The sequence below is a fragment of the Nothoprocta perdicaria genome, unplaced genomic scaffold (assembly GCF_003342845.1).
Source record: "Nothoprocta perdicaria isolate Ctin4 unplaced genomic scaffold, notPer1 scaffold_5, whole genome shotgun sequence".
In the NCBI taxonomy this organism is placed as follows: domain Eukaryota; kingdom Metazoa; phylum Chordata; class Aves; order Tinamiformes; family Tinamidae; genus Nothoprocta; species Nothoprocta perdicaria.
Genome location: NW_020455754.1, coordinates 9,043,226 through 9,064,420, shown reverse-complemented (window position 1 = coordinate 9,064,420; position 21,195 = coordinate 9,043,226). Strand labels below are relative to the sequence as shown.

Sequence of the window (21,195 nt, the reverse complement as noted above, 5' to 3'; positions counted from 1 at the left end):
CCTTGGCTAGGGCAGCTCGGCCGCATCGGACGACTCCTCCATCTGGGACTCATCAAGTTACATCCTGACAAGAGGCTACAACCCCCTCAAAGAGCATCCATGGCCACATGGGCTGGCTTCATTTGGAGTCAAAGCTAATCAGCCTTAAACTCTGCAAGCAGAACAAAATCCACAAAATGCCAGCAAATTAAAAACTATTTTGTATTTTTGTACTAGTACAAAAAATTTGTACTAGAAGTACATACGTAACTAAACAAGTGCTTTTGGAAGTGCTAACTTCCAAAATACTTTAAATAAATAAATAAAATAAGCAATGGCTTGTTTCTTTGGTCAGCCTTAGCGGCTCATCTCTTGTTTGGGCACAGATCATCAAAGAGAAAAGCATCAGAGCAGTCCCGGGCACCCCGCAGTGGCAGCCAGGGGTCCCCGGGGCTCCACAGTGGCCGCAGGTGCCCGTGCGGGCGGTGGGGACAAGCTGGGGGTCACGCCAGGACCGCTCGGTGCCCGCATGAGGGGACACGGGCACTGGGAGCCCGTCCTGCCCCCAGCAGCAACACTCCACGGAGCCGCYCTGTGCGGACCTGCTCTCTAACCACTGGAAATCAGATCATTTATTTACACGGATGAGTGAGGCTCGAGAAGAACAGCTCCATATCCCCGCCTTTAAAGAACCTTTGACTTTCAGGGACATTCCTGCAGGCAGATGGAAGTTCTGGACATGCCTTTTACTTTATGAAAAATCTTTCACCCAGGACAAAGTCCCTTGCGTGTTGACAGGGATGCTTCATCGTGATCTTTACTGGCTATTCCACACACTCCAGGGCATTACCACCATGCTGCAGAGGTATTAATTTGCCTAATCCTTTGTGTACTGCAAAGAGAATACCTGCATCTATGAAGCAGCTTCAAAGAGGCTGTAAATTATCTATACATGAAATGAATACTGAACACAAAGGCCTGTGTGCAGAAGACACTAAACCCAGCATGTAAATAAGTACTTAATTAGTTCGTAACACATCATCCAAATTGCTAACAATAGTGCAGCAGCAGAACAACCGTATCGCTGCCGCGTGCCAAAATGAGACTCGGCAAAGTGGAAACGCCGCGCAACTCCTCATGCAAACGACACCTAACCACCAAACTGGGAAGCACCAGAAACGCAGGAGCTTCATAAAAGCTGCCTGACTCTCCCAAGATGCCGGATTTTCTGCAAGAGAGTAGGTCAGGTCAAAGGTCTGGGGCTTCATTTCACTTGTAAGGACAAATCCAACTCCCCTTTGCACCGCAGCYGAGTTGAACCTCTGGCTCTTTCTCTAAGCTGAACTGTAGCTGGATCTTGCTGCAAGTAGATAATACCTTGAAATAAATACATTTTTTTTCAGCATGACCTAAACTGCACCTGTGTGCTTCTGGAAGTTATTAAAGAAATAAGATCCAAGGGATTGAATGTTGAGGGTTATGTGCTCTTGACAGCTCATGAGAAATGCTTACATGGAAAAGGCATCCACAGCCCTTGGCTTAATGACTATTTAAACTTCCATATATCATTTTAATAGGAGTCTACAGTTTAACTAATGGAACTGGTAGCCTAGAACACAAAATTTCCAACCAATTTGTGAAATTAGGAAGCTCTAAACTCTTCCTCAACCCAGARCTGCTGAATTTAATGCCGAAATTTGTTTCAAGGCACAGATAGTCAGCCAATGGCTATAYCTACGTTCAGATATCTGCCTACCAAATACTCAGAAAACGATTATTTTTTTGCAGAGTATTTTTACAGCTCTGTACCTCCGTGTACTTCAGTAGGACATCCTGATTTATCTCAATGAAAGAGAGATCAGAGGTGGATCTGCTGCTTGTTCTTAGCTCAGTAAGAATCACAGTCCAAAATTGTGCTGCTGCAGAAGAAAAAAGAGGGCACCCAAAAAGCAGCTCAGAATCAAAGCTCCTGAAACGAAGCAAAGGAAGATTTTGCATCCAGCCCTGTCAGATGTCCCACAGTGATTCAGCACTTAGAGAGGGCGATGGAGAAGGCCGGGTAAATCTCAAGGAGTTCAAGGCTCTGTGAAATACTGTAAAGGGACTTTGATAAAATGACTGCAGGTCACRAGTTATTTTGGGATAATTTGGTATCACAGTTTATTTTTCTGGAATATTTCACTCCAAGAGTGCACTGCTATCTAAAGGAAGGAAAGTCGCTGTTTAGAAAGCAGGCTGGTACAGTTCAGTGCCACAAAGGGAGACTTTGTTTACTTTCTCTTCTGTCTCTCTCTGCTTATTTTATAATTCTTCTGCCCTAAGCAAATTTGAAGCCAACAGAGTAGGAAAAAAAAAAAAAAAAAAAAAAAAGCAAGCTAAAAACAGCCAAGTGTCTGTGAGGTGCATTGTACTTGGTAAGGCAGCACTGCAAAGTTTCTGTTACTGAGCAAAACGGAGCCCCATTTGGAAAGTGAATTTTGAAAACTTGCCCTGGAAATCACACCCAAGTGCCTGCTGTCCTGCCAGGCCCACTGCGGGCGGCTGCGTTACCTGCTAAGGAGGCGGGCAGAACTTTTAAGGGAAAGTCAAGCGTTTCCCTGAGTCCCTAATGAAGCCGCCCTTTCAGCTGCCACAGGCCCCTGAGCCACCCAGTGCAATTAAATTGCACTGTGAGCACCCAGCCCTACCAGCTTCATCCCTACAGCCCAAGCTTCCTGCCGCAGGAACAAGGACCATCAAGGGGCCCCCTCCCTTTATCCCGAGCTCTCACTCCAAACCACACTCTCCTCTTCCACTTTCAGCACCTTCTCGATACCTCTGCAGATCACAACCTCACATTTCTACCATTCCCAAAGCTCCATCCTCATCCCATCGCCATAACGGTGCATCGCTGCCTCTGCGGGGAACGTTGGTCACAGAGTCACCAGGAAAAGCCAGGGCTTGCCAGTCCCTTTCCAGGCCATACCCAGCCTCTCGGTGATAAGCTCTCTTTATTTTTTTTTTCTTTTTTTCTTTTCTCCTTTTTTTAAACTTTCGTCCCTCTGCAAATCTCTGTTGAGTCTCACGAGGGCAGAATAAGGAAAGCAGAGCGCACAGCTGGGACCTAAAGGTCACAGGGTGACCTCAGATTTGGAAGACATCTACGTTCGGCTCAGAAACTCAGGCCGGACAGGCGCGCTTGGCAATGTACGTTGCAAAACGGAGATAAAAATCTGGCATTTTGGACGTAAATACCAAGCCCAAGCTCTGATTTACCTTCGCAGACGCGAGAGCTCAGTGGATGTTCCCAAGTCCAAGTTTGCTGCTTCTGATCAGGATGAAAAACACACCGCGGAGCAGATGTGCTGGCAAGGCCCGCGGCAGTGCCGCATCACGGGCCCTCGCGCGTCCTCGGCTGTGCCGCTGGCTTTAGAAAGGTCAYAGACTTTGTTTTCTGACTTCATGACTAATTTATTTTTCTTAGTTCCTCCCTCAGGCTCTTGGAACTCCCCATTTTTTTTTTGTCTCTAAATCACAGCACTGCGATATTTCTCTAAACACTGGAAAGAAAGAGTGTTTGCACYGCAAGAATTAGCGTTTGTTTAAATTACAGCCTCAAGACTACTTTAATAAAGTCAGCTATACTATCATAAAATAATTAAGTGGCTTTATTGAAATTAATACAATGGGGTGTAGTGTTAATGCAATAAATAAGGTGAACTCTTCAAATCTAAAGTGGTTTGGTTTAGGAAAGTTTCCAAAATTGGGAAGCTGATTCTAATTAGCCCTGCTCCATCAGGCAAACCACAAGTGTCACCTCTCCAAAGCCCCTTGCAGCTAAAGTTCATGTGGATATTTTGAGGAGAAAAAAAAAAAAAAAAAAAAAAACCACTTTCTTTTCACAGTAATTACTCTTTTCCTTAAGGATGATACCCAAAGCTGTGGGATGCCCAGCACTGTGTACAACAGGCAAGGCATTTTCCATTTAATGATCACAAGAAATGTTCACCTAATTGATGCTGGAAACAATATCCATGTGAAAATTAATAAAACCGTGAGGAGTTCAGAAAGAGCATTTCCTAAAGGATCTACAGAACATCCAATATAACGCACAACTCTCACATCCACTACAGCATGGCAGTGAAAATAATGAAGAAAAATAATCTCCTGAGGCCTCATCAAAAATCTCTCACAAGCCAAACCTACTGGTTTATAACAAACAATCTGAGAGAGAAGTTAACTCACACACACATATTAAAATTTTGTAACGATCTGCAATTCAAACAGAAKTCCCTCAGATGAGTAGAGCTGGTCTTGCAATTGTTATTTGTGGGATTTCTTAGGGAAAGTTCAGATCTGAAGTGTGCACACTGAACTAAATAGACTTGACATAATGAGTGTTGGTACTTATAAATTATTCCATTTTGAAAAAAATCCAGGTAGTTTTATACTAACTGAAATAAAAAAAACATGATAAAAAAAAAAAAAAAAAAAAAAAAAAAAAAAAAAAAGATTCTGACTTGGGGGCTCACCTTTAGAGTACTCGATCACCACTTCCTCAGCTCCAATCAGTCAAGTTTTGCAGGTCCCACTGTTAGTGAAAAATCAATGGCAATTCTGATCTTGCCTTTCATTTGGGCCTTGCTGTTCTGTACCTGAAAAGCTTCATCCCTCATCACCCAAAGATGAAAAAGCAGAATTCTCACACGTTACAGTAGTATCACGTACCTCCCACTAAAGGAGACAGATAACACATTCAGAACTGCCGCGGGGCCACATTTACAAAGATCTGCTTGGTGCTGAAGGAGGCAGGTGAAAACCTCGTKGGACCTTCCCAGGCCCCCAGCTGCAGAGCTCCCTTTGATTTCAGTTATTCAAATGAAAAACCACTTAACCCATTTGCTTTGGAGCTGAAGCTTCCCTTGAAGGCAGGCAGAGCCCTAATCCCAAGGGCTAATTTTTAAGCATGACTCCCACCGATTTCAATGGCAGGTAAATGACTAACTACTCAGACAAATGTAGCCCAAAGACAGTCCTAAATCCTACTACTCCTATCTCCCATTGAAATATTACGTTAGGTGCTTAACTGCTTTAGGGAGATGGTCTTTGGCAAAAAAAAAAAAAAAAAAAAAATTTATTATGCAGGTGTTTTCCTCTTCTCCCACCCCCAAAATGATCTAAAAAATCAAGCAGTGTACATAATTTTTAGTCAAACTCTTACTGAAAATACACAAGGAGGTAAAACAGCAGCATTCGAAAACAAGGTGCTTGATTTAAGCTTCAATATATTGCTGTGGGAAAGGAGGAAGGCAGGATACACAAGGAAAGGCTTGAGCAGGGCTCTGCCTGGGAAAAGTCACTGTTACAGACAGAGGCATCAAAGTTGCCAACTTAAAGTCAAGACAGATGGAGCTGATACACTCAAAAAAATTGCAATAGAGCTTATTTCATGAGACTTCACTATTATGAAAAGTAGAAATATTTTAAGATCAGCTCCTTTAAGTCTGCCTCTTGAGCAAGTCTGTTATCAAGCCACCCACTGGGCACGTGCATCTGAACACTGGACTGGGCGGGTGAAATATTCACCCCTGTGAATCCTCCAGGCCCAGCCAGGTAAACATGCAGCTAAGCCCAGSTCTGCCATCTCAAAAGGGCTGTTTAATCCTTAAAACTATTTTTAAGACAGGCAAGAAACCATGCGAGAGAYTCAGCCCCAGGCTGGCTGTCATCAATACCCACTTTAGCCCGCTAACGCCCAGGCAGCCCCCAAAGCGTCCTGCAGTCTGCAAAAGGCAGAAAGCCTTTTGTTTCACAACCAACAAGATGCTTCCAGACCAGCACTTAAAAAATATATATATATATTTCCCAAACCCTTGTAGAAGTAGATAAAATCTCTCTTTTTTTTTTCCTTCCCTTTTTACTGAAATTAAATTGCTTTGCATGTTCTTGTGTTGACTACAAGCTGCAAGATGCCTCCCCAAATCTCTCTCCTCTGCTGCAGTGCTCCTGCACACTATAAATACAGTTAATCTGTGCAATGTGTGGGCTCAAGCTTGGAAATACAGAGGACTGTGCGAGATAATATCCTACCCAGCAAGAAACACAGTACGATGCACAGAAGAATCTGCTGCAAGCATGAGGCAGCCGAGGGGCTCCAGAGTGAAAACAATGGCATTTGTTCCCCAGCCAGACCGAATGCCCCCACGGTGCCAAGCAGAGCAGGGCGAGCAAGAGAAACCAAGGTTTCTGTAGGAGGAAACGACTGGARGATGAAAATGGGGTGGCAAGAGGCCTCGTTCACTGCAGCGAAGCGGCTGGCGCTGTCAGGCGATACGTGGCCGCAGCCCAAGCTGTTAAAAATCCTCTGGCATCTCTCGCCGCTCGTTTGGGACTGACTTAATTTCCCAACTTTGGGATAACTATTAGCACAGCTAGTCAAGAGAGCCAGGACACCCAGCCCCTGTGTGTGTGTGTTTATTCCCCCTCCCCCCCCCCACTTTATGGCTTTTAGGTGTGGACTATAACACATCACTTAAGCAGCACAAAACAGATTTACTAAGTCATTGCACTGGCTTGAAAAAAAAATACATTGTTTTGATTGGGTTGGTGGTAGGGATCCACCCAAGTTCCCTGGGAAAAGTTAATTGAGGACAACTGCTAGCACCATCACACACAGTGGAATCAGGCAAAATGGGGAGAAGGAGCCATGCTGGGAGATGGTTCTGGGAAAGCRATTACAGGAACAGAAAGAATTTTGCCTTCAGGAGTTTGGGCACAAGGGAGAATTCACCTGGATTTATTTTATTTTTGGATCCAGAGAAACTCAGTTTTTCCAATCTCTTATCTCCAGTAAATATTTCCACTATTATTTTAATGTTTTACTTACTGTATAATCTTTGTTTTAATGCTGAATGCCTTGCTGTTGTAGAAAGCTGGCTTTAGGGCACCTGCAGTCTGATGGCCATAATGTGATCTCCCACCAGATTTTTCCAGTGGGTTTTTTTTCCCCCCTAGTTGTCCGTTCTCTTGCAGGTACTCTCAGACCTAGGTATCCAATCATAAATATATGACCCTCAACAACTAGAGATCCCAAGTGTTTCTACTTTGGCTCTTCTTCTACAACAGAGGTATAAAGAACTTACCAAGGAGTTAAAAGAGAGGACAACAAGTATCAGCAAGGAAAGCAAAGCATTTACACAGAAACTCTCCTTGCGTCTACCTAGACATGAAGGCAAGAGCCAGAGGAGCTGTCAAGGTGCAGATGGAGGGAGAGGGCTGGGGTCCTGTGTTGTGACCTGCACAACTGGCAGCGAGGAGACGCAGCCTCCCTGGACATGAAAGGGGAGCTGAGGGAAAGGGATGGGACGTGCAGGGTAAGGATCAAAGAGGATCAACACCAGCAGGGTAAGGACCTCCAGCATCACCTGGTGCTTCTTCCAGAAGCRCCCCATTCTGCAGGAGCAAAATCTCACTCCTCTATTCTTGAGAGCAAAGCCTGGAGAGCCAGAAGGAGGGAACTGCTCCACACCCGCCCTGTCCCTCTGCTCTAAAACAGTGGCCAGAAACCAGCTGAGTTTTGAACACAGAAAGAATGGAACAATCTTAATGATTCCCAACGGCTTCCCAGAGCCTCCCRAAGGGCCCTGGGGATGCCAGCGCCTCACCACACGTTGGCACAAAGGGAAGGGACATATCCGCAGTCCCCAAGCTATCTCGGATCTCACAACAGAACAACTTACACCCATGCCAAGGTATTTGTTGCTGCCCCGTGGATACGGTTACACAGGCTGCACTTTCTAAACCACTTGCAGAGGCAGCATGCTTGAGAGCTGTTATTTCTTACAATTTTTGTGCTGGATGCTTTGCTAAAATTAGGAGCAAGTATATTCCAGAGTTGGAACATTTATGGCTTCTTTACCATTACTGTATGCTTTTTTCTGTGTCTTAAAAATAGATTTAAGTGACATGATAAGTAAAGAGTCTTGTTTCATTTATTTCAGCCTGTTTGCCACATTACTGGTTAGGCCTGTTTGGCTTGTTAATTTAGAGATGTAGAAAACCATCTGTTTCTCTGTAGACTTTGTTTCAAGCCTTGGAGCAAACAAGCCACACAAATATATGGAATTCACTATGTCCTTCCTGTTGGAATATATATATTTACAGCCATCTGAGCATACACTAAGTACCTCATAACTCTAATGTGAGTCCAGATTTCTAAGTATTTGCAGTACTGTTATAAAATGTCAGGGCTATTCAACTTACTTCACCCAAGGGATTTTCTTAAATTGTATTCCACTTCTCATTTAAAATGAAAAACAGTGACATTTTGATTTTGTTAACAGAATATAGTAAAGGAAGAAGGAAAACAAGCCTCCTAATTAAACTACATATCTTGGAAGAAAAAAAAAAAAAAGACTTCCCAGGCAAAATGTACTTGAGAGCCTTGTTTTCTCTTTATACATCTGCCTCCATGGCTTGCAATGCCAAGAAGTCACCTGTAGGTGCCCATCCTCTAGGATTTCTTTCAGACTTCAGCAGTTATATTCTGCCTGTTAAACCTACCACGTTTTGCTCACCTCCATGTCACTGAGAACATGCTGGCTGAAACTGAAGTTCTTACAGAAGTGCATTTTATTCAGAAGAGCCTCCTGCTCCAGGGGAGAATGAGAAGGACAAAAGTGATCCCAGGATGAGCTGTCAATGAACCAGGAGGCTAACAGTCATTCCGGAGAGAGGTTCTCTCCTTCATTTTTGGCCAAAAGAACAAAATGTATTTAGATTCTGAGATAACAAAGATGATTCTTCAAAACTTGATCCTTTTTTTCCCCACGAAACAGTGTCCTGGCTTACTGACAGGCGTACTAAAGGGCTGCCTATGGGCATATCTACCGTGCTGACATTTAGAAAGAAAAAAATGTTCTTTTCAAATATAATATTCTCTAGTGTCTGCCTGCTTTCATCACTAGCACAGTATATAGTCTGTTGCACAGACAGTGTTTCTGAAGATCAAATATTTAACTAGGGAAACCAAAGGATGTCAGCCATGGAGTAAATTCTGGATCAGTTTAAGAAAGTTCAGTGATATACTGCATAATATTTTACTATGGTATGAACAAAGAGTAGTTAGGTCATTTGGGAACTAAAATGATTGTCCAGGAATCAAAGAATTTAACCTAGTAGTTCTAAGAGTTAATAAGCTAATCAAAGTCTCTAGCACAACCTTATTTGAACACAGTTCTCCAAAACCATGTTTTCCTAAGGAAGCTTAGAAACATATATCTGAAGTGTAATGTTTTCCAAGGATCCTTACCCTGTGACCCCACGCAAACACCTGAGTAGGGCTCTCTCTCTCTCTCTCTCTCTCTCTCTCTCTCTCTCTCTCTCTCTCTCTCTCTCTGTCTCTCTCTCTCTCTGTCTCTCATTGTAATTGACTTACTTTCAGGAGCAAAATCCAGGCCTTCCCTAGAAATGCAAAAGGGAAGAAGGAAGAGAAGAAAAAGCGGCCAAGGAAAAAAGGGCAGTGGGACTTTTAAAACGTTTAATGTGTGTTCTGATGGATGGGACATCTGTGGTGTCTTAGTGAAACAGTGGTGCTGTACTCACAATATTCATCAGGGTGAGCAGGTACTTCTGAACGTGCTCTTTTCCGTGGAACTGGACAACCGAGTCGTCCACGCCGAGCAGCACTTCGATGTTGTAGTCGTCGTCGGTGGCGTGCCGGCGGGAGCGCCGCCGCGAGCGCCGCGCCCGCTCCTCCACAAGGCTCAGCACGCCGTCCAGGCCGTCCAGGCCGCTGAGGTTCGCCTCTGCAACCAGCGAGAGAAAAGGGTTACGAGCCAGCACAGGCGCCGAGGCAGGGCTCATGAAGCTCCCTATGAAGCCCAGGGAGCAGCATTTGTTGTGTTCTGCCTGTTATGTAACAGCCCGAGTTTCGCTTGACAATAACGTTTTGGCACAATCTCACCCAAAAGGTTTCACTTTGAAAGCCAAAGCAACCCTTTCTACAAGCAACATTGTGTAATAAACCCAAGGCTAAGAGTTTTTCTAAGTCATACCCACGTCTGAGGAGAACAACGCAGCTGTTTGCAGTACAACACTTAGAAACGCTTGTAAAAGAAATAGACTGTTCAGGGGCCTTGTACTACTGCTTCTGTCCTCAATTTCAGAGCCACGGTTAAAGACACGCACCGCACTTGAAACCTTGATCTTCCTGCCCCAGGATTGTATTTCAAGGCGAGTRCAGTTGCTGATATAACCTTTTCATATTCAGACAGGTAGCAATAAAGCAGTCCAACCTCTTGGACACCCTAACTCCTTTCCCAGACAAACACAAGGGAATCAAGAGCACTGACATGAATCTTTTTTATCTTTATGACTTGGGAAAACGTTTTAGATATACGCCCGAGTCAGCTGTAGCTACAYGCAAGTATTTCTTTTAGCAGCTTTTCATCCTTCGCTGCAAATCTGTCATGTCACATTGCATTACTGTATGTCAAAAAACTTCAGGCGCAGTAATAGCCTCTTTTATTAACTAAGTCTAATAATGCCCCCATATAAAAGGCCTGTTCTCTGACAGAATGGGATCCACTTGATGTGGCTCCTGCATACTAAAAATTAACACGAAAATATGGACTCTTGACATTTCACCCTATAGAATAGCACCGATTACTATTAATATCATTATTATCATTTRCATTACAATAGCCCTTAGGAGACCCAGGAAGAACCTCTGGATTCCAGTGAATGGCAGAAGAAGATTTGCTCAGAGARGCTAAGAGCCAGGAGAATACTGTGGATTTATTAAAGGCTTCTAGTGCTTAGATCAGGGAAAACATAATGGGAAGCAAAGGGAGGAAGTGAGAGCTGTCACCTTCAAAGAGGATATAAGAAATAGCACAAAGAAACTCCATGAAAGAAGTAGATTCTCCATCTTCATGTATTCAGATTTTCACATCAGAAAGGACAGCTTTGGAGGAGATGAACACGTTTTGGGGCTCATTACCAACATGACTGTGAGCTCACCTTGGGACCTGGGCAAGGTGAGCGGGACGCTGAGCTTCCCAAGAGCTTCCCACCACAGCGACAGCCCAGGAGGCCCATCCAGACAGCTGGGTTSCCACCTCCACTAGCAGCCTTCACCCTTGCTTTATGGGCTGGATTGGGAGGGATGCTTGTCCCTGTGCCACYTACAAGAGCCCTGCCAACAGGAGTCACTCCAGCTCCAGCCACCGCTGGAATTGTCCCCARCCCAGTGGCCTGGCTTGAGACATCTCTGTCAGCAGAGCACGGCTTTTGATTCACATCCCAGCCTCCCACTAATGGCCTTTTCCTGGGGCCCTCTCTGTGGCAGCAAGGGCAGCTCCGCACGCAGCCTCGTGCCCCGGTGCTCACGTCTCGGCCAGACCCTCTGCGCCTCGCGGCGACAAACRGCTGCTTTCATTTGCCCACGCCACGTTATCCCGGTGTCACGTTCGCTCATAAGTGACAAAACCAATGTCCCTACTTTACCAGAGAAGAGGCAAAACACAGTTCCATCTACAGGACATCTGAAATGTGACCATCAACYCGCAGCATGACATCTCAGCTTTGCTCAGTTGCATCAGCTAACTCTGTTTTTGCATCGTTATATGCCAGAAAAGACAAGGGAATAACTTGGAGAACTAAGACACCAAGCTCCTCTTTCACATTTTGCACATGCTATCTCCATTCTAACAACCCCAGCACTTTGTACAGTACCCTTCCAAAAGTCAGCTCAGGCTGCACTGTATTTTACTAAATCATCCCAAGATTTCTCCATCAGATGCTTCTTTTCAGCAGCTTTTGCCAAATCAGTGCATGAGCCACTAATTATTGGTGCCAACTTTGTTCTCCATCTCCCCAGAGCAGACACATGGCATTTGCTAGGGCTAACAATAGCCAGTTTTGAAATCTTCTTGTCCCTACCAGTAAAAGTTCACATTTGTGAAAATTAAACCCTGAGAGACAGGATTTTATTTTTCTCCTGAGCTGATGAAGAAGAATAAATCAAAGGACAGCAGCACTGCAACAGTTCACCCACAGATCCCTCACAAAACTCTGCCTTTTCTTTCAAGACAGCTTAAAAAAAAAAAAAATCATTGCCGTTTCAGTGATTTTCACCTAACACTGCAGATCATCTTCCAGGTCAATAGAAAAAGYGACCAAGTTGTTGATAGAAGGTAAAACTTCGCTCGTGGTTAAAGCACAAAACCGGGAGGCAGGCAGGCTGGGTTGTCTGCCTGCCTCTAATACCGACTTGCCCAGTGAGGCTGGAAGGTGCAGGTTAAGGCTGRGTCCTCCTCTGCCAAAGGAGGAGCATAGGCAGCCCAGGCTGATGCAGCAGCCTGGATTTTTTGGGCGTCCTCCATCTCTGCTTGCAGGTAACGCTGGCAAGCAATCCCAGCTGCTCTTAGGCAGCAAAATCCCTGTCGTTTGCTGACTCAAGGACCAGATGATGTCCCCAGCTGTGACAGCCCTGTGATTTATTACTGCGTAGAGCATACGGAGACCTAAACAGAAAAGGTCTTTGTACTCTGCASGTGCAAATTGTTTCCACCATCACACGAACTCCTTCTGCTCTGTTCCTTCCCAAGCAAGGGGCAGGATCCCAGCCCACATCGCTCCTGCTGCCTCTTGCAATTGCCTCTTGCATTCCAGTTGTGAACCTGTGCAGCGTTTCCAGCCATCATCGAGTGTGTATCAACCTCCACATTAAAATCTTAACACTAGACCCTCTGGCTTGTCCACTACAGGTATTTTCCAGACAACATCTCAGACATCTCTGTCAAGATCTCAGACAACACCTTATTTTCTGGGAAATATTGCCTTGCTCGTTAATCTTTGCTATTGTATGCTTTACACAAACCTAATTACAGCAGATCTTCTGATTCTGCCTTATCCATTCTGGCAGTCAAGGGTCAACCAGATGCTGCGAGTTACTGAAGCTGCCTGCCACCAAAACCCGGCCTCTCCCCGCACTTCCCATCTCTGCCCTCGGGACACCCACCAGAACTGCWGGCGTGGGCTGGGATCTTGCTTCGCTTCTTGCTGATCACATTCCACAAAGCTCAGGGAAAAACAGGTGCAGTTCTTAAGAGTCTCAGGTCAATCTACTTCACTTTAAACGACATCTGCTTTAGGGTTGTTCACTCATAGAAGCATTAATGTCCCAATAATGCAACTTCTCACTTTTTAACCTTCTCTTCCTGGTAGGTGGAAAGATATTTGGGGGCAGTTGCAGAGCAGAGAACAGGGCAGGCAACTGGGAGACTCAGTGAGGGCATTTGTCCCTAGCTGTCACCTGAGGCTTGTCAGCAAAGCAAGCCACTGATTTCCTCTGAAAGAAGAGCGTGCAGCATCCAGACTGGCCAGCCTACATTCGCAGGTTGTTCCCCTCTGCAGACGCTTCCCTCGGCACAGCGGGGCCAGGCAGATACCTGGGCTGGCCGCAGAGGGCCTCCGTGGTGGCCACGCGAGGCAGAGCCTTCCCAGCCCGCCGCATCGCGCCTGGCCCCGTTCCGGGCCACGCTCCCGGAGCAGCTCCCGCCTTGCTGTCCCTTCACGGGGGCTGCTGCAAACTACTGGCTTTTTTTGTGCCGTTTAACTGAAACCGGCTGAAGGCCTCCCAGTTCTCTACATGAGATATTCATTTTCTTTATGAATAGCTTCCCTGATTTTGCTCTTAAAATACATTTCTACTCATTTTTTATAGTCCTTCTCACCATCCCCTTTGCTTTCCAGTTAGTTTTCCAAATGTCCTCTACCTGCCTTTCCTTCTCCCCTTTACATTCCTGCTCAGCGCTCTGGTCTTTCATAATTTATAAATTCCTTTTTCATACTAGAGCCTGTGTTTGGACCCTTATGCTATRTATCATAAGAATGCCAGGTAAATCCAACAAGGTGAACTCAAATGGAAAAGAGCTGCTATGAGGAGAAAGCAAATTGCAAAGGGTCCATACAAGAGAAGCAAGTCACATGTGGGACACTGGTCACTGGAACTCAATTTTCATTGGATTATGAGATTTCTGCAATCACAGATTAACACAGTGGCTGTTGCGAGCTRAATCCTCACTTAAGAGCAATTATCAAATTCTTTTGGGTGTGCATTCAAATTCTTCCACTTTTCCACATAAACCAAAAGCAAGACTGCACTAGTGTGGTCTACACAGCAAATATGCAACAGGTACCTTCAAAGAGGTTACGAAACCTAGGCCAGCCCTTATCTGCAAAGGAGCAGGAATTTAAATGGAAACTGTGGGGCTGCGTGCCTTGCTAAGCACATGATCCCATTAGGAGCGCCCTGCCTCTTCACAGGATTTCAAAGTATTTAACTGCATTGAAAGTATCATATATTTGCGCCCATGTAGAGCATTCTTGCAAGCACCTTGGCAAAGACAACGAATATTTGTTGAACGAATGCACATTAACCACACCAGTAGGCTGCACATAGCTGTACTATTTACAAAAGCACTACCTCTTTGTTATTCCCACCACAATCCTGGTTAGGAGGAAGGACATCGCTGCTGTCACATGGCACAGAGGTGACACGACCATCCAAGCTGGCAGGTTGGGAGCAACCTCAGTCCTCTCCATCAGCTCCTGTACCGCAGCACGGTAACATCAAACCAAGGCACGTGCTCAAGCGTCTCCCTGGACTGCAGTCACACGGGTTAACGAAGCCAAAGGCTACCGAGTAGCAAAGTGCTGGAGAGGAACTTCCAGAAATGACAGATGAGTCTTCTCCCCAGGCTGCACCGCTTATCCCAGGAACAATGGCCAGGGAGAGGCCTGGGCCAGGAGGCACTAAGAATAACCATGGAGAGGAGGTTGTCAAGGAGATATTTTCCAGCACGTCACGGCAAAGAAAAGGTGTCACACACGGCTGAAAACCTGAAAAACTCAATTCAACCCACAGGGCCGCAGTTAGACAACGAGTAACACGGGGAAGGCCGACAATTACAGGGCTGAAAGATGAAGCGATAACAAGGGAACATCTTGGGCTCAAATATTTTGTCATGGTGTCACACTATTAACTTTTGTATTGGAACATAATGGTCAAAAAGGAAAGAAAGAAAATTGTTAAACCAGCCACACAAACCAACCATCCTGAGCTTGCTGAAATGGAGCATTTTGAGACTGAAACACCAAGTTTTTCTACCAGAAGAACACATCCTGCAGGAAAAATTCAGCTACCCATCTTCCTAATGCAATTAGAGGCTTCCCAATTTAGCACTAAATGCTGAAAGAGCAAGATGTGTGCCACCAGGTAATTAAAAGTAAGCTTATAAAGAGGGGGAAAGCTATTCTGCAGAAAACTAATTTATGGGTCAACCTTTAAGTTTCACTTGACGCTGACTTAATGATGGCATCTGGAAAGTGCTTCTCTTGCAGATATTTTGGCAAGTCCCTGTAAATGAGCCGGTATTCTGGCATGTGACACTTGCAAACTGTCCCCTGCCTGATTCACCATGCGGCCCCGGTTCAGTCGGTGCCCACAGAGCCTCTGCCGCTCGTGCCCGCTCCGGGTGCACACGCCTGGGCTCTGCTTTAAACGAATCATGGCCACTTGCAGAAGGGAGCTCAAGAACCTGCTCAAGAACCTCATTTGCAGCCATGCATAATCAGTGCACCGAGCATGGCAGTGCCCAGCATTGTGGCAGTGTTAACGCACTGAGATACCTGTCACGGGGAGCCCACCCTGCATCGGTGGCTCTCACAACACCCACAGGTGCAAAAGATGCTCAAGTGTCCCAAGGAGAGTCATTTCTCTTCGCTCTGAGCAAGGGGTCTGGATCTGACCCACCACTTTCCTCCTCTCCCCACCAGGCTTCCAGGAAACACTTACGGGCTCTTTTGAAGTCCACCACTGAGCTGTCCCAAGGCATGCTCCTTATTCCAAGCACGCTGAAATTTCAGCAAATTAGCACCTTAACTAGAGCACCGCAGTGACCCCCCGGCTTGGCAGGTGACGTGTCTCACGATCCTGCTTGCATTTTGAGCAGCATGAAATGCCAAAGCCCAGTGCAAGGCTTAAGCAACAACCGCTCACCAGGAAACACCAGCAGTCTYGCTAGAAGCCACCTGTTCTGCAAGAAGGGGAAATGAAGTTTAATTAAAGTGTAGCCAACACTGAAGAACACACAGGTAAACAAACCTCAAATTCCCACCTCTAGGGGAGGCAGGTGGGGAGAAGAGATGAAACAGAGAGGATAAGCATACATTAGAAATGCCTTTGGAAAATAACAAGTCTGAAGCAAACATGCATCTTTCCAGTGCCTTTTAGCCACAGAACAACAGATCTTTCCTTTTGGCAACCTTTGAAAGTCGAATTATATCACTTTTTCACGGGAGCTCTTCAGGGAGGGATAAAGTCCCACAAAGTTGTAGAGGATGCAACCAAACATCTTCAATGTCAATTATAACGAACATAGTATAAATCTCAGCAGAGTAAATAGTGCCACACACGACAATGCAAACAGCTCCCGCGCTCCTATATAATCACCACAATCTTTTAATTAGACACTRTAAACACTCTGCTCTGTTCACTTTGTAAAGACAAGCGTAGGAAGCAGATTTCCCAAATGCCTGGGTGAGAAACGCGTGCGATTTGAACTTCCTCCGTGTTCAATCAGCTTCTGATAAAGCTCAGAATATCACACCAGAAATCAGCAGGCACGAAGGAGAAGTTTAACRTGAATTTTGCCAGCAGGGAACATCACTCAGGTGTCACAGCATCAGCAGTGCAAGGGGTGACATCTCGGCCGCTTAAGCTGCTACAATTTGAGCTGGGGCAAATAAGGAGTTAAGGCTTAAATGAGGCCATGCTGATAACCCAGGGAGAGGAGAAGAAAGGGAAGGAGGAAGAAAAGGAGAATGGCTGTGGGGCTACCAAAACACACCAAAACGACAGCAAACCAGGAGGGAGAAGTTGGAACAAGGAGGATGCAAAGAGGAAGGTGAAACTGCATCGTGGCCACGGGTGCTACTGCAATTCCCCTGCACTGCCAGGTCCTGATCAAGGTTTGCTCCCACCTCGTGATTCCCAGTCCCCAAAGAGCCACGAGCATCAGGAACACGGGCGGACAGAGCTTGGAGTTTCACAAGGCAATCCATCACCCAGCGCACAGGGCAGGGCTTTAATGTTCCCTTTTCAAGATAAATTTGGCATTAATATCTCTGGGCTTTCGAGCCAGGTCAACATTTGGTTGTTTTGTTTTGTGGCGGTTCCAAGATATTTTTAATTCCTTTCGGGTCAAAAGGACTTGGACACTGAAACTTTTTAAAAATGAAGGAAAAAATAAAGATTCAGTTGATCTGAAATCAAGTTCTTCTCTTTTGACACCAAACACAGCACTTCAAATCTCATTTCACAGACTACTTTAAAAATATAAGACACTTCAAGTGAAAAAGGGGAAGGATTTGTTTCAAACCAGTTGCCATGAAGTTTTTCAACATTTTCAGGTTTTTTCTTTTTAAGCTATGTGAAACTTAGTGAAAATTTAGCATCTTGTGTCACCAAGAATAATTTTTAAAAGTATCACTCAACTGCCAGAATAAAAGGGTTTCCATGGGCCTCCTTCCATCTCTGCTCCTTCTTCCAACGGGACAACCATCGTCTCAGACCCTCTGGATATTCGCAGGGTTCCTTCTTCTGCATCACTGATGAGCAAGTTGTACTTAGTGCTGTCTGGCTTGTCCTTCGGGTTGACTTGCAACCTCAAACTCAGGTCATTTGTCTGTTAAATGAGATGTACCTGGGAGGACACAATACTCTTYGGCAGGCTCTAGAGAAGTCTCCCATAGGGACAAAGTCAGACCCATTGCATCTCAAAGTAAAAAAGCCTTGGAGAATTACATAAAAAGGAATTTATCTTATGCACTTTAAAGACAATATCATCTTTCTCTGTCAGTACAAATATAGCTTTGAGGGGTCAAGAATCATATTTGTGTTCACTTTGCAGAGTACTATAAAAATGTTTTAGTATTAAGTGACAACTCTGTTCTCAATTTAGAAAGCAAAATCAGCTTTTGGAAAGGGAATGCACTACGTCTGCCCCTAGTAAGGGCTAGGAAGAGTCCTTCCATTAAAATATACATATATATATATATGAGGTGTGTGTATATATATATATATATATAAAAAAAAATATATAAGAAGGTATAACGTTGGCTGCAAGGCTGAGGGACAACTCGCTTGTCAGTGAACTTTTTAATTATAACTTGTTAATACGTTTTTAACAGGAGAAGAGCTTGTTGGCAATCTATCAGAAATAATAAGCTGAAATATTCAATTTAAAAAAACTTAACTATATCCTTTAAATGGTACTAACTACACAAGCTAGGCCAATAGTTATTAGAGAAACAGTGGAAGCTATTAAGAATATTAGTAAAATTGTTTATGCAAATTTAACTATCCAAGTAATTGCTGCCTCCTGAGCTGTRACGGTGTAGCAAGACTATTTAGCCTCTAGCCTATCAGTTTCTCACAGTGAATGGAAAACGCCAAAGTCAACACTGAACAAGCTACTCAAATTCCTTGTAATGGCAGTTGATAGAGGAATCAAGAAGTAACCGAGAGCTGGGCTGATATAAGTAGYAAAAACAACCATTAATTAATAAAGTCTGTCTTAACACTGTGGTTAGAACAGTCCCTCAAGATTTTGCGTTTCTGAAATAAGTTACAGATTTTATGCAAATATTTGGTTCTGATTAGTTTAATTCTAGTTGAATAGTTGAATTCTATCATTTGTTTTTATTTAAAGATTTGCCAACCAAGCTGCTGTTAGTTTACTTGAGTCAAAAAAAAAAGGCTGTGATTGAGCAAACAAGGAACACAGGAACAAATGGAAAAAAAAATACAGAAGTCAGTAGCTTTAAAACCATATTTTAAGCTTAATTGTATGGCTCAAAAGGTAAAATGCTATTTACAAGTCTCTACTTCTGCTTGCTTCTTCTAAAAAAAAATCTAAATAAACATTTTCAATGTATGACCAGTATTTTTATCTAAACATTCGTACATACTGTGCTACACAAGTAGTAATATCTGAAGTATGTGAAGACAAAAACAGCAGCCCTATCTCCTCTCTGAAGAGAGAAAGGAAACATCAGTGTCTCAGCTGTTCAAGAGAGAAATTCTTTATTTTCCCATTCTCTCAAAAAGAGGAGATTTGTATGGCCCTAAACAACCCATCAAGCACTCACTGACCTTACTTTAAGTAAGTGATTTTGTCTGCTAGCAAAAGGCAAGCAAGGTTTGGAAAGAAAGACCATGTCCTCTGATAGAGCGGCTGAAAAGGGYAGACTCTGGGTGTCTCAAAGGGTTACTGGAAGAAGAGGATGGCTTCCTACACATCTCTTCAGCTACACTTGTATCCCATATAGTGTCTCTTTCAATCCATGTCTAGTATTTATTCATACAGATTTGAAATTGTAAATCATGCACAAAGAAAGAAAAAGATAGGAAAGGACCACAATGGTTTTRGTGACCTGGAAGTCTGAGCTTCAAAAGAAAGCAAGGGGTCATTCACATATAGGTGCTCTCATTACCTGCTTCTCTAACTTATTTCATCTGAGCTATAGGCTGTCTTCAGTGGAAAGTTTTACATCTGATCTGTCCAACACCTCTTTTAGAAGAGGATAATTTGAATTTATTACTTTTTGACTCTTTCCAATCTATCTCCAGCTAATCTTCTCTAAAATTTCCAAAACACTCACAAAGCTTGCTTATATTCTGGTTTCAATCCAAGATGCCAGTGTGAAATACTGCAGTGCAGCTGGGCAACTCTTGTGCTTTGCCGAGTACCTGGTTCACAGAAAAACATCCAGGTTTGATTGCTTTGAAATGACTTTCAAATTCAGCCTCGGGGATTTGGAGGGGAAAAGGAAAAGAAATACTGGAACAAGCGATTGATCCTTCCTCTCAGTGAACATATATTCCACAAAATGGAAGTCTCTGTGGAATGGAATGGCTGCATCTTACCAAAGGAATTTTATCTGTGGGTTTGACATAGTCAGCTTTAACAACAGAGACCTCCAGCCCTCTGGATCAGGAGTCAACCTTTTATGGAGGCTCTCCAGCCTCAAGCCATTACCTGCTTCTTGACCCATAAAGGCCATGTGAATGGCAGATCATTATGCAGATCTTCAGCAACATCCCTCTGCCTTGTTAAAAACCAGGAAACACTAATTCTGAGCACCAGCTGCACCAAAAAACAACCAAGGGGAAAAAAATCACAGAGTGAAAAAAAAAAACCAAAAATGGAAGCCAAGCACGTGGCAATAGGAAAAACCTTTTAAAGATGAAAGGTAAAGCACGAGGCTCAAGCTGCAGTATGAAGTCTGTGCAGCAACCATTGCACATTGCTTGAGTTTCAGCTACCGGCTTCCAGAGCCCTTACGATTCAGATAAATGTTTGCCTGTGATCCCCAAAGTGAAAGCCTGAGCTGAAGGCTGGGTCCCCCAGCTTCAAACCYTCCTCCTGGAACAAGAGGGTGAAGTGAAGAAACGAAACCACTGAAGAACAGTTCATTTTATCCATTCATGGATCTAGGTATTTTCAGACAATCCCACTAAAAAGATGTTTAAAAGACTCATCTGAAAAGCCAAGCAAAGCACAAAGAAACAAGAGACACTGACATTTGCATCATCTAAAATAAGAGAAAAGCCAGTGCAGAATAAAACGTCTGCAACATCAGCCTGCCAGGATTATTTCTCAACATTACAAATCATTCTTCAGGTCCCTTTGAAGTCTCACAACACAGAAACGAAGGCAACTCATCGAACTTCCTCGTGATTTTTTAAAATCCTATAGAGGACAGCATGCAGTCTTGCAGATATGTCCTAAATTCACCCAAGTTGATGAAGGCTCATTGCCGAAATCCTTGGATTCCATTAATCAGGGTAAAGAGAGGGTAAAAAAGTAATTTCTTGTCTAGCTGGACATTCAGCTTCTCCCTGTTTCCTTCCTGCTTTTCCAAGGCTGCATCTAGCTTGATTCAGATACTACCTAGAACTGTCTTGTGAAAGCTAAAACCATTCCCGACAGCCTGGGAGCAAAGTCCTGCCCTGGGGATACACGTTGGCAGCTTCACTTCAACCCAGCCACCTTCCAGCTTTCCCTGGTGACTCAGAAGAACTTCCTRAGCCCCATGTCCAGGCCCTGCCACCGGCCACAGCTTCACAGCAACTGCCACGTGAAGCCAGCGCGGCCAGGAGCACCT

General features: G+C 44.3%; 1 protein-coding gene across 1 annotated transcript in view; it reads right to left on the bottom strand.

The window, feature by feature from the left end:
- ADAMTS2 (ADAM metallopeptidase with thrombospondin type 1 motif 2) overlaps positions 1-21,195 on the bottom strand; it is a 142,839-nt gene that overhangs the window by 40,878 nt on the left and 80,766 nt on the right. Inside the window, exon 4 of the mRNA XM_026047546.1 lies at positions 9,562-9,764. Within this exon, the coding sequence (XP_025903331.1) occupies positions 9,562-9,764 (203 nt within the window). The remainder of the gene's footprint in view (positions 1-9,561; positions 9,765-21,195) is intronic.